Source organism: Hemiscyllium ocellatum, chromosome 2 (genome assembly GCF_020745735.1).
Source record: "Hemiscyllium ocellatum isolate sHemOce1 chromosome 2, sHemOce1.pat.X.cur, whole genome shotgun sequence".
In the NCBI taxonomy this organism is placed as follows: Eukaryota; Metazoa; Chordata; class Chondrichthyes; order Orectolobiformes; family Hemiscylliidae; genus Hemiscyllium; species Hemiscyllium ocellatum.
The window spans coordinates 12,189,910-12,206,273 of record NC_083402.1 but is presented as its reverse complement, the minus strand read 5'-3'; the positions used below and the strand labels follow the sequence as shown (position 1 = coordinate 12,206,273).

General features: G+C 42.1%; 1 protein-coding gene across 9 annotated transcripts in view; it reads right to left on the bottom strand.

The window, feature by feature from the left end:
• htt (huntingtin) overlaps positions 1-16,364 on the bottom strand; it is a 244,085-nt gene that overhangs the window by 70,689 nt on the left and 157,032 nt on the right. For all 9 annotated transcript variants that reach the window (XM_060834685.1, XM_060834714.1, XM_060834704.1 and 6 more), the window contains exons 31-35: positions 11,219-11,297; positions 10,039-10,200; positions 9,010-9,065; positions 8,687-8,835; positions 4,771-4,907 (exon numbers count right to left, since the gene is read on the bottom strand). In XM_060834685.1, the coding sequence (XP_060690668.1) occupies positions 4,771-4,907; positions 8,687-8,835; positions 9,010-9,065; positions 10,039-10,200; positions 11,219-11,297 (583 nt within the window). The remainder of the gene's footprint in view (positions 1-4,770; positions 4,908-8,686; positions 8,836-9,009; positions 9,066-10,038; positions 10,201-11,218; positions 11,298-16,364) is intronic.

The following is a 16,364-nucleotide window of genomic DNA, read 5'->3' as shown; positions in this document are numbered from 1 at the left end:
TTTTAATGACATAAAAGAGTCTGAGAGAAAGCGGAGATGACACGGACTCCAGCTACTCATGGGAAAATGTAGAGGTGAACAGTGGAAAGCCAGGGGTATGTAGACAAACACCAGAGTTGTTCTAACAAGTTCCCATTCTGATGTTTGTTCAGCTAGGATTGATGGATACCAGTGCTTTGATTCCCCTAGTTTGGCTGTTTACAAGAACAACTTGAATTTATACAAGGCCTTTAAAAGTAGTAAAATATTCCAAGGCACTTCATAGACACACCCTTAGATAAAATTTGACAGCAGTCTAGAAGAGGAGATATTAAGGATGGTTAAAGCATGGCACAAGTAGATTTTTAAGGAGCAACTGAGAAGGAACAAAGAAAAGGTGCAGGCAGGTTTACAACAAAAAGGTCATTTCAAATGAAGGCATGACTAACAATGGTGAAGTAACAAAAACTAGGGATACACCAAGGCCACATTTGGAAAAGCACAGGTATCTATCAACAGGCCATTCAGCAACTCAAGCTTGTTCTACCATTCAGTTCAATGATGATTCATCTCCACCTCAACCTGATCAGCCCCAATACTTTTACTGAACAAATAAAGTGAGTTGATCTCAGTCTTCAACATTTGTACTGACTGAGTATCTGCAGATTTTTGACGAAAAGTTCCAGATTTCTAACAGTTTGCAAAAACAACACTGCTTTCAGCACCCAACTCTAATCCAAAATATATCAATCTTTCCTCCAATTAGTACAACAGGAAAAGAAGGCCCTTCACATTTTCTATCCTGCCTTACAATTTAATTACATTTAAATATTAAATTCATTTACCACCTGCATTCCAAATCCCTTCTCTAGCAAAATCTAAATCTTGAACATTTTAATTAGCTCCAGATTCAGTATTTTGCAGGAGTTGTGTTCTCAACTGTACTTATGGCAGAGTGTTTTATGACTTCACAGCCTCTTTATAATTTTAACGGTGAAATCCCCGTTTTATGGATTCCAAACTTGGCTTTGCAACCATTTTGAGTTTTGAATCCAATTTTTTTATTCATACAACTGGATAAGGGAACTGATTTAGTCCCATAAACTTAAGTCTGAATGAACACCAATTCCCTCAATCCCAAATAAATAAGAGTTTCTGGTGCTTACAACAGAATCAAAGTAAACTAAATAGGGGAGAAGATGTTTAATACCAGGAGATGGATGGATGGTGAGAAGGGAGCAAGAAAAACAGGTTTTCTTTTGAAGATGGTATTTTCACAACCCTAATCTTCACCCAAAAATATAGTGTATCCCATGGCCAATGTTTTTCAACACACACACACGACAGCACCAGCCACTCCCACATTAGGTAACAACAGACAGGAATAGTACAGCGCTCCCAATGGACTGATCCAATATCAAGCCAAAAGCATCAACTTTCAAACAAGTCAAACTCAACTGTTTCCAAATGCTGAAAAGCATATTGTGTCAATTTTGGCCATAAAAGAATTAAACCTGCAATTCTTACCATTTCAAGATGTTTATTGCAAATCTATTTAAAAAAAGAAAACTAGGTTTATTAGAGCATTCGGGCTAATACATGACAGTTGCTGCACCACAATTCCAGCTAGTTGGAGCAACTGAACCGTGGTGCTAGCCATTCGACTGGACATTATTAATTGGTCTTTCATAACTGTAGGAGTCAAGACGTCTATCTAAATCAGCACATTGCAAAATATTTAGAACAGTCATTGAAGTAGAACTGTGTACGAGACATGCATTGATCAAACACCAGACTGTACATCAAGAATTCACGTTATGAAATAGAATGGAAACAGCAGAAATAGGCAGCATAAAAGACAGTGTTCTGAAAAACTCTACACCAGAATCATGAATCGTGCATGTGCAAACAGGTCTACACCCAGATTAATAACACCCCCCCTTTACAGCTGCTGACAAATGTGCTGTGCATTTCCAGGATTTCCAGATTCAATTCAGCTTCTTAGCAGAGGGTTTCTTCCTTAAATAATGCCAACAGAAAGCAAGATAATGAGGGGGACAACAGGCTGAATGATAAAGACCAATAAGGATGATGCAGAAAGTACAGAACAAAACATTCCAGCCATTAACTTGGATGTTTGTCTGAGGGCTGAATGCTGAACACCTGTACAGCTGGTTTTAAGAACAGATAGTGGATTAAAAAGCCACTTTTAGGATGCAGGGAGATAATGCTGAAGCAATTTCCAAATATTACTGCCCTGTTTGGCTGATGACTGTGGGGCACACTTGAAGGAAAATAGGAAAGAGGCATGCATTTTCCATGCCTCTCAGGTTTCATTCACCCTCTATAAATTAGAGCATGAACAAGCTACTTTCTCATGCAACTGATGCACAACGAAAGAAAGAAAATGCTACACTGTTTAATATGACATACGTAGCAAATCAAACAGATTCATTTCACAGGTGAATGTTAACTTTCCCAGGCTTGGTGCAAGGGTGCCAAGTTTATGCTACAGAGGAACTAGGATAAGGGGAGGACAGTTGGAGAAAGAGGAGAAGGTTGGAATATAAGTAATACACAACACAAACAATAACTCAACCAAACCGGAGGAAGAGGGAGATGTAAAGAACAAAGACATGTGACTGTATTGTGATCACTTATATAAAGGAAAAGTATTTAATAGGATGACGCTATCAGTGCAGGGCATTCAAGATTTGGCTCCTCAGGCTCCCCAACTCTATGACATTCTTCTATTATTTAAACGAAGATTTTAACACGTTTTACACGAGGGCCCAAACATTAGTTTTAATAAAAAGCAGATGAAGGAACACATCATGAGTGGGTTAAGTGTCTGTACTTTAAAACAGCCAATTAGCCATTTATTTGGCAAATCAAATTGTGCATCAGGCTGTCACTTACATTGTAGATCAGATATTCAGTGACTATAAAGAAATTGTTTAATCAGCTGTAACCATCTTAAAGTTCAATACAAAGAGTGCTTGCTGAAAGGAATGAACACCTTGGATCATTGTAACAAGATTGTCTAATGACCATTCCTTCAACCAACTTCCAAAGCTCAATTTAAAAACCTTTGATTTCCTTTTGTTGAGCTGTTGACAGAGCCAACAATCTGAAACTAAGCCAGTTTAGGGTCAGATGCGTCTTTGAGAGTATACTGGCTTTAAAAGTAGGTGCACAAAAATAATACAGGACAGAAGATAAATTACGAGGAAGGGCTAGTGTTTCGACGAAGAGTAAGGTAATTAAGGTGTCCATAAGTAACTAAGGATTTGATTGAGTGCAGATAAAAAAGCTATTTTCCCCAGAGTTAATCAAGAATAACGGGGCAGGGCACATAACCTGAATGTTACAGGTAGCTAGGCCATTCAGGAAGCACTGTTACACGCAAAGGCTGGTGGAAATCTAGGACTCTTTCTACCCAGATGCTGTTGGTGCTTCACGGTCAATTGAAAATTTCGAAACAGAGCGATAATATCTCGATTTAACAAAAATCTAAAACCCACAGAACCAATATTGATACATGGAGTTCAGAGTTGAAAATGTGTTGCTGGTTAAAGCACAGCAGGTTAGGCAGCATCCAAGGAATAGGAAATTCGACGTTTCGGGCATAAGCCCTTCATCAGGAATGAGGAGAGTGTGCCAAGCAGGTTAAGATAAAAAGGTATAGGGAGGAGGGACTTGGGGGAGGGGCGATGGAGATGTGATAGGTGGAAGGAGGTCAAGGTGAGGGTGATAGGCCGGAGTGGGGTGGGGACCTCTCCGCCCCCAAGTCCCTCCTCCCTACCTTTTATCTTAGCCTGCCTGGCACCCTCTCCTCATTCCTGATGAAGGGCTTATGCCCGAAACGTCGAATTTCCTATTCCTTGGATGCTGCCTAACCTGCTGTGCTATAACCAGCAACACATTTTCAGCTGTGATCTCCAGCATCTGCAGACCTCATTTTTTACATGGAGTTCAGACACAACTTTCTCTGGATCGAACGTTCATCAACTTCCTGCCTTGTCTAGGCCATCGTGCCAAGTACTAATATGGTGGGAAGGTGATGGAATACTCAACCTTTGCTGATGAATAGAGTTAAGAATGCTGAGGAACTCAACACCACCCAAGACAAAGTGGCCACTTGAATAGTAGTCCATCCAACACCCATGAATGTTCACTTCTTCCAAAAGCAGTGCACACTAGAGCTGGAGCATTTACCATTTAACAATGCACTGCAGCAAAGCTCTTTCAACAGAACCTTCCAAATATATGCCCATTTTGACCTAGAAGAACAGCAGCAGACAGGAATACCAGCACCTCCAAGCAACCCTTTTTGCCACATTTCATCCTGACTGAGATCTACATCACCATTCCTTCACCAATTTAGGGTCAAAATCCTGGAGCTCCCCTTCTAACAGCATTTCACCATCACTTCACAGATTGTGATGACGGGAAAGGTGTGGTTCACTTACACCTTCTCAAGGGCAATAAATGCTATCCTAACCATTGATGCTCATATCCACTGAATGAACAAAATATGCGAGGGGCAGAAGAGATTAGAGGACCTAACATAGCTGTTCCTGTCTGTGTCTTGCAATCAATATCCTGTGGGATGGCATATAACCCCGTTGTGTGCTCTGCTTCTTTTGTCCAGCTTTCAAAAACATTTCACTATCCTGGCTCAAGCCACGAATTGCACTCCAGGGCACTTTAAAGAGGGAGAGGAAGAGGAGGAATGGGGATGAGGAAGGATGGGGAAGGGGTCTGGTTTTAGGAAAAAATAATCTGTACCTGGTGGTATTGGATGAGTCTCAGCAACATAGAAACCACCACTTCTTTCTGTGTATCCAGTTCCTTGCCAGCATCTGCTTTATTGGTCCCTCGCAGAACAAACAGATCATGAACTATAGGCTGCAGTGCGGGGATTGCTATTTCAAAATACAAAAGAAAAACTTATCTGCTGGATTCTTACAAAAATATCTAAACAAGAAGCACACGCTCTTCAAAAAGAGCAGGTTCAATACATTGGTCCATGGGATGAGAGTACTGCCCAATAATGATAGGCTGAGTAAACAGGGCCTCCATTCTCAAGAATGAGGTGGCCTCAGTGAAACGTACACAATTCTGAACAGTCTTGGTAGGATAGTAAGAGACATTGTTTCCACTAACTTGGGAATCTAGACCATGAGGGCATCCATCTCAGAGTAAGGGGCTAATGATTTAGGACCTGGAAATCTTTGCAAAAAGAGTTATGATTCTTTGGAATTCTCCACTGCCAATAATTGTCAGTGCTCCATCGTTCAAGGTTGAAGCAGAGATGGTTTTGATCTCTTATGGAATCAAGGAGTATGAGGAACTAGTGGGAAAATCAAGTGAAAGCCAAAGAATACCAAAGAGGTGCAGGTCAGGAGAACTGGCCATGCTAAATTGCCCAGTGTTAGATGCATTATTTAGGGATAAATGTGGGGGAATAGGTCTGAGTGGGTTATTCTTCGGGGGGTCAGTGTGAACTTGTTGGACCAAAGGGCCTGCTTCCACACTGTAGAAAATCTAATCATTACACAAAATGGAGGAGGAGACTCAATGGATAGTGCGACCTACTCCTGTTCCTAGTTCTCATGTTACCTTTCTGCAAGTTTTAATAATAATGAAGTAAACCAGTCTGAAATTTAGGAAAAAAAGAAAATTCTGAAAATTGACAGCACAACCACCAAAATCTGCAAAATGTTTGTATCAATATAGCACCACTCAATCTCAGGACTTCTCAAAGTATTTTACATCCATAGATTAGATTAGATTAGACTTACAGTGTGGAAACAGGCCCTTCGGCCCAACAAGTCCACACCGACCCGCCGAAGCGCAACCCACCCATACCCCTACATTTACCCCTTACCTAACACTACGGGCAATTTAGCTTGGCCGATTCACCTGACCCGCACATCTTTGTGACTGTGGGAGGAAACCGGACCACCCGGAGGAAACCCACGCAGACACGGGGAGAACGTGCAAACTCCACACAGTCAGTCGCCTGAGTCGGGAATTGAACCCGGGTCTACAGGCGCTGTGAGGCAGCAGTGCTAACCACTGTGCCACTGTGCCGCCACAAGTACTTCTGAAATGTAGTCAGTGTAGAAAACATAGCAAACTTGTGCACTGCAAGGGGAAAGTGACTTATTTTGAAAACAATGTTGATTGAGTGAATGATAAGGATCAGGACACCAAAGATAACCCCCTTGCTGTTCATTGAAATGCCTTTCATAGCCATCTAAGGGGAAAGGCAAAACTTTGCTTTAATGCCTCGTCAGCACTCCCTCAATAGTACACTAACTGTGCTAGTGCCTCTGGAGTAGGGATTGAACTTTCAACACTTGAACTCCGAGACCAGAATGCAACCCACTAAGCCACAGGTGATACTGATAAACATTTCAGGAAAAAAAAGTGTTTAAATAACCACTTTAACGACCAATATTGGAAATATAACTCAGCTGAGATAGGCCAAGTGATACCTGATAAATTAGCATTATTTAACGGAACAACTGCAAACCTAAAAGAATACAGTATCATCACAATATTCACCTGCATCACCAGAAACAGTGTGAAGCTGCCATCTAATTTTATGTAACCATGATTTATGTTGATCCAGTTACAAAGAAATCATACTCAAAAACAGGCAATCACTAACTGTGATCTGAAACTGTCTTGTCAGTAGGTATCAGAGTAACCCTGAAACAAACAGCTTAACAGAAGTCAGAAGTTAAAAACACACATAGGTTGCCATTTAATTGCTCTGATCCCTGTCATCAGCAAGGCGGCAGCTTAAATCCCTTCTCAAAGGGGACGAGAGATAGCAACAAATGCTTGCCCAGCCAGTGACCTCTACATCCCATGAATAAATAAAATGAAACGTTAAACTGGTGACACCATAGCTATTCTATAAATTGGGCAGAAATCTCACTCCAAGCTCATACAGTACAATCTGTACAAGCTTCAAGAGCTACATTTTTTTCCAGCAATTTTTTACCAAGTTTCTTGCTCCACTGTTAAAACCCTATTCCTTGGTAGCATAAAGCAGAGTATGAAAAATCCAGCCACAGGGAAAATTCTACTCTTCAAAGCCCTATTACTTAGTCAGGTTAGTCATTCAGTCATTACAGTAGTGTGAAGTGGGGAGGATCTTCCTCCCACTCCACCAAGGACATGCAGGTCCTTGGCTTCCTCCATCGCCAGATCCTGACCACACGACGCCTGGAGAAAGAGTGCCTCATCTTCCGCCTAGGAACCCTCCAACCACACGGGATGAATGTAGATTTCTCCAGCTTCCTCATTTCTCCTCCCCCCACCTTCTCAGTCCCAACCCCCAGATTCAGCACCACCCTATTGACCCGCAATCTTCTTTCCGATCTCTACGCCCCCACCCCCTCCCAGTCTATCACCCTCCCCCCCAAATTCCCTCCCCCCCCCCCCCCCCAACCTTTTATCTTAGCCCGCTTGGCACACCAGCCTCAGTCCTGAAGGGTTTATGCCCGAAACTTGAATTCTCCTGCTCCCCAGATGCTGCCTGGCCTTCTGTGTTTTTCCAACACCACATTTTTCAACTCTGGTCTCCAGCATCTGCAGTCCTCACTTTCTCCTAGGTGAGTGAGCTTGCCTACATCTCAACTCAATTCCTATCTTTTGCCAAGCAAATTTTGGAGCCACTTCTACACAGAAGAAAATTCTCCTCTAAGCCCAATTCTCAACAAACTATTCTGACAGCATCTTGGGTTCTCTATTAGTTTTGAGTTTACTTTACAAATAATTTTACAGAATCCTTAGTATGGAAATAGCCCATTCGGCCCAACAAGTCCAAAGTGACCTGAAGAGCATCCCACCCAGACCCAACACCCTGCCCGATTCCTGTATTTTCCTTGGCTAATACACCTAACCTCCACATCCCTGAATACTGTGGGTAGTTTAGTATGTCCAATTCACCCAACTTGCCCAGTGGAAACCCAAATCCACCGGAGGGAACATGTAAACTCTGCACAAAGTTACCTGAGGGTGGAATCAAACCCTTGTCCCTGGTGCTGTGAGGCAGCAGTGTTAGCCACTCAGTCATCATGCTGCCCCAAATTAAATAGGATGAGACACATGGAAACATTCAACTCAAACAATCCTTGCTAGCATTTATGCTCTGCTCAAACATCATGTCATTCTTCTCAGCTATCCCCATCACATCCCTTCTCCCTATTCTTAAACATGTCCTGATTACCTACAAATACACCTTACAGTGCTACAAGGAGCACTGTTCCACTGTTGATCTGTGAACTGGACATCTTTGTGACTATTTATACTGATGGCCTGTCATTTTGCTTTTCTTCACAAATGGAAAAAACAGCCTCTATTCTAACAAAACATCCAAATGATTTTTAAAGGTCACTCCAAGGCCATTCCTCAACCTTCATCTTATCCTTACAGCTACAATCATGTGTACTCAAGTTCTGAACGAAATATAAGCTTCTTTAAAAACAAACTTGATCAATTTTGACATGACCTACACACCACAAAAAACACACAAACTAATATTTTAGAAATTCCACACAGCACCAAATACATTGCAACTCTAACTTTACTCTTAGCACTTATGACCAAAGATTTCACAGCAGTTATTCAACACAAAAATAGTTAAACAATGCAACAAGAACACACTGTTTATCAGGGTCATTACCATGCGTAACAGCTTTCCGGCCACTGGCCATGATCCCATCACACAGTTGGATAATTTTGGGAATTCCAATGATTGGCTTGGAGTGATAGCGCTCATATGACAGCAATACCAGGAAGAAAAATATGTTTGGAATGATGGCCTCGGATTCCCTAGCAAAATTGCAACAGATAACAGTTAGTAAACAAGTGATAAATGGTGCAAGCAATTATGCAGAAGGACAATGAGACCAAAGACACAGTTAGAAATTTGAGAAAGGTCACTATGACAACAGATGCAACAGTTATAAGCTGATAAAACTGCCACTGACTATGGTTGGAACTCACCTAAACTGGCCCACCTCAATGTATTCAAACTGCTTCAGAACAAACCCAATGAATACCTACAAGAGAAATGAAATCCAACTGGATCATAGAATTATGCAGAATTTACAGCACTTAAGCAAATCATTCCATCCATCTGTTCCACAGTAGTGTCTATAAGTCACATGAGTCCCCCATCATCCTTCACCTTATTTCAATTTTCTCATGTTTGTCGAGTCTCCCTGAAATGAATCTTTGCTGTTGACCTTATGAAACCCAACAATCCCACAGTGCTGGTAGAAAGGGAGCTCAAGATTTTGACCCAGTGCCATTAAGCAATAGGTACAGTTCCATGTTAGGATGCTGTCTGGCTTGGAGAGGAACTTGCAAATGGTGATGCTCCGTGTATTTGCTGTCACAGTCCTGCCAGGAAACACATGTGGAGATGTAAGGTGATACTGAAGGAGATTAGGTGAAGTCCTGTAGTGTATCTACAAAATAGTATACACTGCTGTCACTGTGCGTTGAGGGTTCAGGGAGAGAATGTTGAATGGGCTGCCAAAAAAATGGCATGTTTTGTTCTGGATGGAATCTATGGAACTCTAACCCCAGCACTGTTTCTCATTGTGAAGGAGGAGGATTAGAAAGATTGGCAAATTCCAAATCATCTTCTAGATTGAAAAACAGCAAAACTTACAAGCCATATTGGTAATAAGTTCAATGCTGAGTGTCAATGGAACAGACATTCAGGTCCTTCAGACATGAATCAAGATGGCAACAGAATTTTACTACAAACTCCATTTAGCTACCTCTACTCCTAAACTAAAAGATGATTTATAATATTGGGGGGAGGTAATTGTGATAGCACCGAGTTATTGCAGAACAATATTCTGTAGATCGTGAAACTCAGAATTGTCCTTTGCAACCTAGAGGTGATAAATATTTGGAATATTTAAAAATAACACTGGTTGCCTTTAATGAACATTGCTGACCACCTTTAATTGCTTTTGCCAAGACTGGCTACAGGTTTCAGAACCTGAAGCAGGTACCAACCTGATCAGAATCAAGTAGGCAGTAGTTCACCCTGAGTTGTACCAGCTGAGCCAACAAGTCAAGCACTTGTCTCTGCAGATGGACTGAAGTAGTTGTGGTGTACTGTTTCAAGGCCTTGATGACCAAAGGCTCAAAGAGTCGGATGTAGTTGTGTATGGCGTTCTACAATGCATAAAGGTACAGAAAAATCAGGTTGAGAACATGCCGAGGAATCCGGACAAGCAAATCAACTGTCAGAGTGGGGAAAATGTAGCACATTCTACACAAATTAGCAGAAGATGGTTTGCTCACTTGCTGTTCCTGTCAGAGCTGGAAATTTTGACCAAGCCAACAAAACCTCATGCTGCTCTTCAAACAGGGCAACAGATCCTCCATCACTGACCGAATTCAAGCCCAATGCCTTTGGCCACGGGGAACATTTCAACAAACTAGGTAAAATTGACAGGCTAGACTATAAATAAATAAAATGGTGCACTTTCATACAGCATTGCTGTTTTGTTGCAAATAATTTAAATTATTTTATCTTAGAATTATTTTCATATGTACAGCCAAATAGAATACTTTGGATACAGTATAATAAATTTGGGTTCAGACGTATGGTAAGTCTAGCCTATCCGAGGGGAACAGGGGACTTTCAGTCGACAGTTGTCAAAGCTCTTCACTATTGACTGTTATTCGACTTTTCTATTCACTATCATCCAATAACTGCATCATCCTTCTGTAATACAATTACCAGAAAACAAAGTGGATGGATGCACTACATCTAACATTTTTATCGTCTAATGGATCATATATACATAACTAATATGGGTCACAAGAGAATGAACTCACATGGAGAACATCAACAGAAAGCCAAATGGATTCCTGGATGCAGAAAGATTCAACATTATATTAACTCCCAATTTCTCACAACACACAGCCTCTCCCCAGCCAGTTCAGTGCAGCTTTCATTCAGACCCTGCCCCACACACTCCAACTCAAAGCCGCATTCTCTCTCCTCCCAGCTCAAAGTCACATTCTTTCTTTCCTCAACTCCACATTTCGCATCTTTTGAACTACAGTTGGGTTTCAAATATTGTTCTAAACTACATTTGCTTTGTTACCAGATCGCCATGGCTCACCAGTTAACTCACCCATTCCTATAAAAAAGTAATGTACACTTCGATGGAACAGAAGTTACCTTATCAGCTCGATGCCTGGTTACATTCGTCAGGCTGACCTTTAGTTGTGAAGAAACTTTCTGCAGCACATCAAACCATCTGAAATATAAAATAAGCAATTAGAATTCACTAACCTCTAATAATTTAGTACATTAACGTTATTTTTCTTTTTAGAATAATCACAGTTTGAAATGACTTTACATTAATCTGTTCACATTACAAGACCTTCAGCTCAATTTATCAATGCTGGTGTTTTTGTTCTATTTGAGAATCCCTTCATCTTTTCTCAAACATGTCAGAATCCACTCATTTCTTCATTGTTTGGCTATCTACCTCTCTTTTAAACACGTACTTTTTACTTCAGTTAGTCCCTTTGACTCCCAATCACAACACTGTAGAAATATAGGTTGTTCCAAATTTCTATTGGATTTCTTGCCAAATATCTGCATCTCCTTTTGGTTTCATTGTATTCTTTTCGATCTTGTTAGTTATAAGCGTAATTGAAATATAAATATCAAGGATCTTATGGCAAAGTGATCGAGTCCCTTCACTGAGTGGGGAGACCCAGGTTCAAGGTATAGGTGCTGATCGCCAGGCCAGCATCCCTAATTATCCTCCTTAAACCATCAGGACAACCGCAATGCTGTCAGAAGGGAAGTTTCAGGAATCTGAATCAGAACCAGTGAAGGAACGGTGATATGGCTGTAGGTCAGGATCATGTGCACTGTGGAGGGGAATTTACAGATGGTGTTTCCACACATCTGTAGCCTTTGTTCTAAAAAGGTGGAAGGTGATGTTGAAGGAGGTTTTAAGACTAAGAAACAGGAACAAGAGTAGGGCATTCTGCCCCTTGAGTCTGCTCCCCCATTCAACAGCATCATGGCTGATCCAACATTCCACACATTCACCTTCCTGCTTTTCCCCATAACCCCTGATCTCCCTTTTGATACGAATCTATTTCAGCCTTAAATATACACAAGCTGACTGTGGCAAGGAGTTCCAAAGACACAACCTTCTGAAAGAAAAAATTCCTCTGTATTAAATTAGCACCTCTTTATTCTGAGGGGACATGGGGACTCTCACATGAGGGGAAATAGCCTCACACCATTTACCCTGCCAAGTTTAACAAATTACTGCAGGGCATCTGTGGATGGTACACACTGCTTCCACTGTAGATAATGGGAAATTCTGCAATGGTTCATTGGCATTACCTCGAGGATGGATAGTCATATTCTCTTTTGACACAAATGTTAGTTGACACTCATTGGGTTGTTGCTCAATGCTTTTTGCATTTGGACATGGACTGCTTAAGTATCGGAGGAATCAATAAAATTACTGAACATAGTGTAACCATTATATGAGTGACCATCTTATGCTTTTAACCTCTAATTCTGGTCTTTCCTGCAATAGAAACATCCTTGGAGGTCTACCCTATCAAAAGCTCTTCATAATTTTAAACTGTCAAAACACCCCTCAGTTCTGCAGCCACTGAGGTTGGCAGGACAGAAAACCACCCTTCTGCCCATCAAATCTGCACAGGTGAAAACAGGTACTTAACTATTCTAATCCCATTTTCCAGCACTTGGCCCATAGCCTTGTATGCCTTGGATCCCAAATGTACATCTAAATACTTCTTTAATAGAGTCATAGAATTGTACAGCATGGAAACAGACCCTTCCATCCAATTCTCTCATTCCAGTTAGATAACCTAAACTAATCTAATCCCATTTGCCAGCATTTGGCCGATATCCTTCTAAGCCCTCCCATTCATTTCCCCATCCAGATGCCTTTTAAATGTTGTGATTGCACCCATCTCCACAACTACCTCTGGCAGCTCATTCCACATACGCACCACTGTCTGTATGAAAAAACTGTCCCCTTCGGTTCCTTTTAAATCTTTCCCCTCTCACCTGAAACCCATACCCTCTAGTTTTGGACTCCCCTACCCTGTGGGTGAGGGGAAGAGAGAAAAGACATTGGCTATTCACACTATGCATGCCTCTCATGACTTTATAAACTTCCAGGTTACCCCTTAGCCTCCGACGCTCCAGGGAAAAAGCCTCAACCTATTCAGCCTCTCCTCATAGCTCAAACCCTCCAACCCTGCCAACATCCTTGTAAATCTTTTCTGAACCCTTTCAAGTTTCACAACATCTTTGTGAGAATGAAGAGAACGAGGGTAGGTCCGATCAAGGACAGTAGTGGGAGATTGTGTATTGAGTCGGAAGAGATAGGAGAAGTCTTGAATGAGTACTTTTCTTCAGTATTTATGAACGAGAGGGACCGTATTGTTGAAGAGGAGAGTGTGAAACGGACTGGTAAGCTAGAAGAGATACTTGTTAGGAAGGAAGATGTGTTGGACATTTTGAACAACTTGAGGATAGACAAGTCCCCTGGGCCTGACGGGATATATCCTAGGATTATGTGGGAAGCAAGAGAGGAAATTGCAGTACCGTTGGCAATGATCTTTTCGTCTTCACTGTCAACGGGGGTGGTACCAGGGGACTGGAGAGTAGCGAATGTTGTGCCCCTGTTCAAAAAAGGGAATAGGGATAACCCAGGGAATTACAGGCCAGTTAGTCTTACTTCTGTGGTAGGCAAAGTAATGGAAAGGGTACTGAGGGATAGGATTTATGAGTATCTGGAAAGACACTGCTTGATTAGGGACAGCCAGCACGGATTTGTGAAGGGTAGGTCTTGCCTTACAAGTCTTATTGAATTCTTTGAGGAGGTGACCAAGCATGTGGATGAGGGTAGAGCAGTGGATGCAGTGTATATGGATTTTAGTAAGGCATTTGATAAGGTTCCCCATGGTAGGCTTATGCGGAAAGTCAGGAGGCATGGGATAGAGGGAAATTTGGCCAATTGGATAGAAAACTGGATAACCGGTCGAAGTCAGAGTGTGGTGGTAGATGGTAAATATTCAGCCTAGAGCCCAGTTACAAGTGGAGTTCCGCAGGGATCAGTTCTGGGTCCTCTGCTGTTTGTAATTTTTATTAATGACTTGGATGAGGGAGTCGAAGGGTGGGTCAGTAAATTTGCAGATGATACGAAGATTGGAGGAGTTGTGGACAGCGTGGAGGGCTGTTGTCGGTTGCAAAGGGACTTAGATATGATGCAGAGCTGGGCTGAGGAGTGGCAGATGGAGTTCAACCCTGCCAAGTGTGAGGTTGTCCATTTTGGAAGAACAAATAAGAATGCGGAATACAGGGTTAACGGTAGGGTTCTTAGTCAGGTGGAGGAACAGAGGGATCTTGGGGTCTATGTACATAGATCTTTGAAAGTTGCCACTCAGGTGGATAGAGCTTGTAAGAAGGCCTATGGTGTATTAGCGTTCATTAGCAGAGGGATTGAATTCAAGAGTCGTGAAGTGATTTTGCAGCTGTACAGGACTTTGGTTAGGCCACATTTGGAGTACTGTGTGCAGTTCTGGTCGCCTCACTTTAGGAAAGATGTGGAAGCTTTGGAGAGGGTGCAGAGAAGATTTACCAGGATGTTGCCTGGAATGGAGAATAGGTCGCAAGAGGACAGGTTGAGAGTTCTCGGCCTTTTCTCGTTGGAACGGCGAAGGATGAGGGGTGACTTAATAGAGGTTTATAAGATGATCAGAGGAATATATAGAGTAGACAGTCAGAAACTTTTTCCCCGGGTACAACAGAGTGTTACAAGGGAACATAAATTTAAGGTGAAGGGTGGAAGGTATAGGGGAGATGTCAGGGGTGGGTTCTTTACCCAGAGTGTGGTGTGGGCATGGAATGCGCTACCCGTGGGAGTGGTAGAGTCAGAATCATTGGCGACCTTTAAGCGGCAATTGGATAGGTACATGGATGGGTGCTTAACCTAGGATAGATGTTCGGCACAACATCGTGGACGGAAGGGCCTGTTCTGTGCTGTATTATTCTATGTTCTATCTTTCTAATAGAAGGCCAGAATTGCATTTAAAATTCTAAAAGTGGCCTAACCAATGTCCTGTACAGCTGCAACATGACTTCCCAACTCCTATACTCAATACTCTGACTAATAGAAGAAAGCATACCAAACGCCTTCTTCACTATCCTATCTACCTGTGACTCCACTTTCAAGGAGCTATGAACCTGCACTCCAAGGTCTCTTTGTTCAGCAACACTCCCTAGGACCTTACCATTAAGTGGATAAGTTCTGCTAAGATTTGCTTTCCCAAAATGCAGCACTTCGCATTTATCTAAATTAAACTCCATCTGCCATTCCTCAGCCCATTGGCCAAACTGATCAAGATCCCATTGTAATCTGAGGTAACCTTCTTCACTGTCCACTACATCTCCAATTTTGGTGTCGTCTGCAAACTTACTAACTATATCTCCCACATTCACATCCAAATCATACATATAAATGATGAAAAGTAGTGGACCCAGCACCGATCCTCGTGACACTCCACCGGTTACAGGCCTCCAGTCTGAAAAGCAACCCTCCACCAACACCCTCGCTCTTCGACCTTCAAGCCAGTTCTGTATCCAAATGGCTAGTTCTCCCTGTATTCCATGAGATCTAACCTTGCTAACCAGTCTCCCATGGGGAACCTTGGTGAAAGCCTTACTGAAGTCCATATAGATCACATCCACCACTCTGCCCTAATCAATCCTCTTTGCTACTTCTTCAAAAAACTCAATCAAGCACGTAAGACATAATTTCCCATGCACAAAGCCATGTTGACTATCCCTAATCAGTCCCTGTCTTTCCAAATGTAAGTACATCCTGTCCCTCAGGATTCCCTCCAATAGCTTGTCCACCACCGATGTCAGGCTCACCGGTCTACAGTTCCCTGGTTTGTCCTGACCGCTTTTCTTATATATAGTGGCACCACATTAGCCAACCTTCAATTCGCACCTCATTTGCGACTATCAAAGATATAAATATCTCAGCAAGGGGCCCAGCAATCATTTCCCTAGCTTTCCACAGAGTTCTAGGGTACACCTGATCAGGTCCGGGGGATTTATCCACCTTCATGCATTTCAAGGCATCTGGCACTACTTCCACTGTAATATGGAAATTTTTTAAGATGTCACCATCTATTTCCCCACATTGCATATCTTCCATGTCCTTCTCCAGAGTAAACACTAATGGAAAATACTCATTTAGTTTTTCTCCCATCTCCTGCAGCTCCACACAAAGGTTGCCTTGCTGATCTTT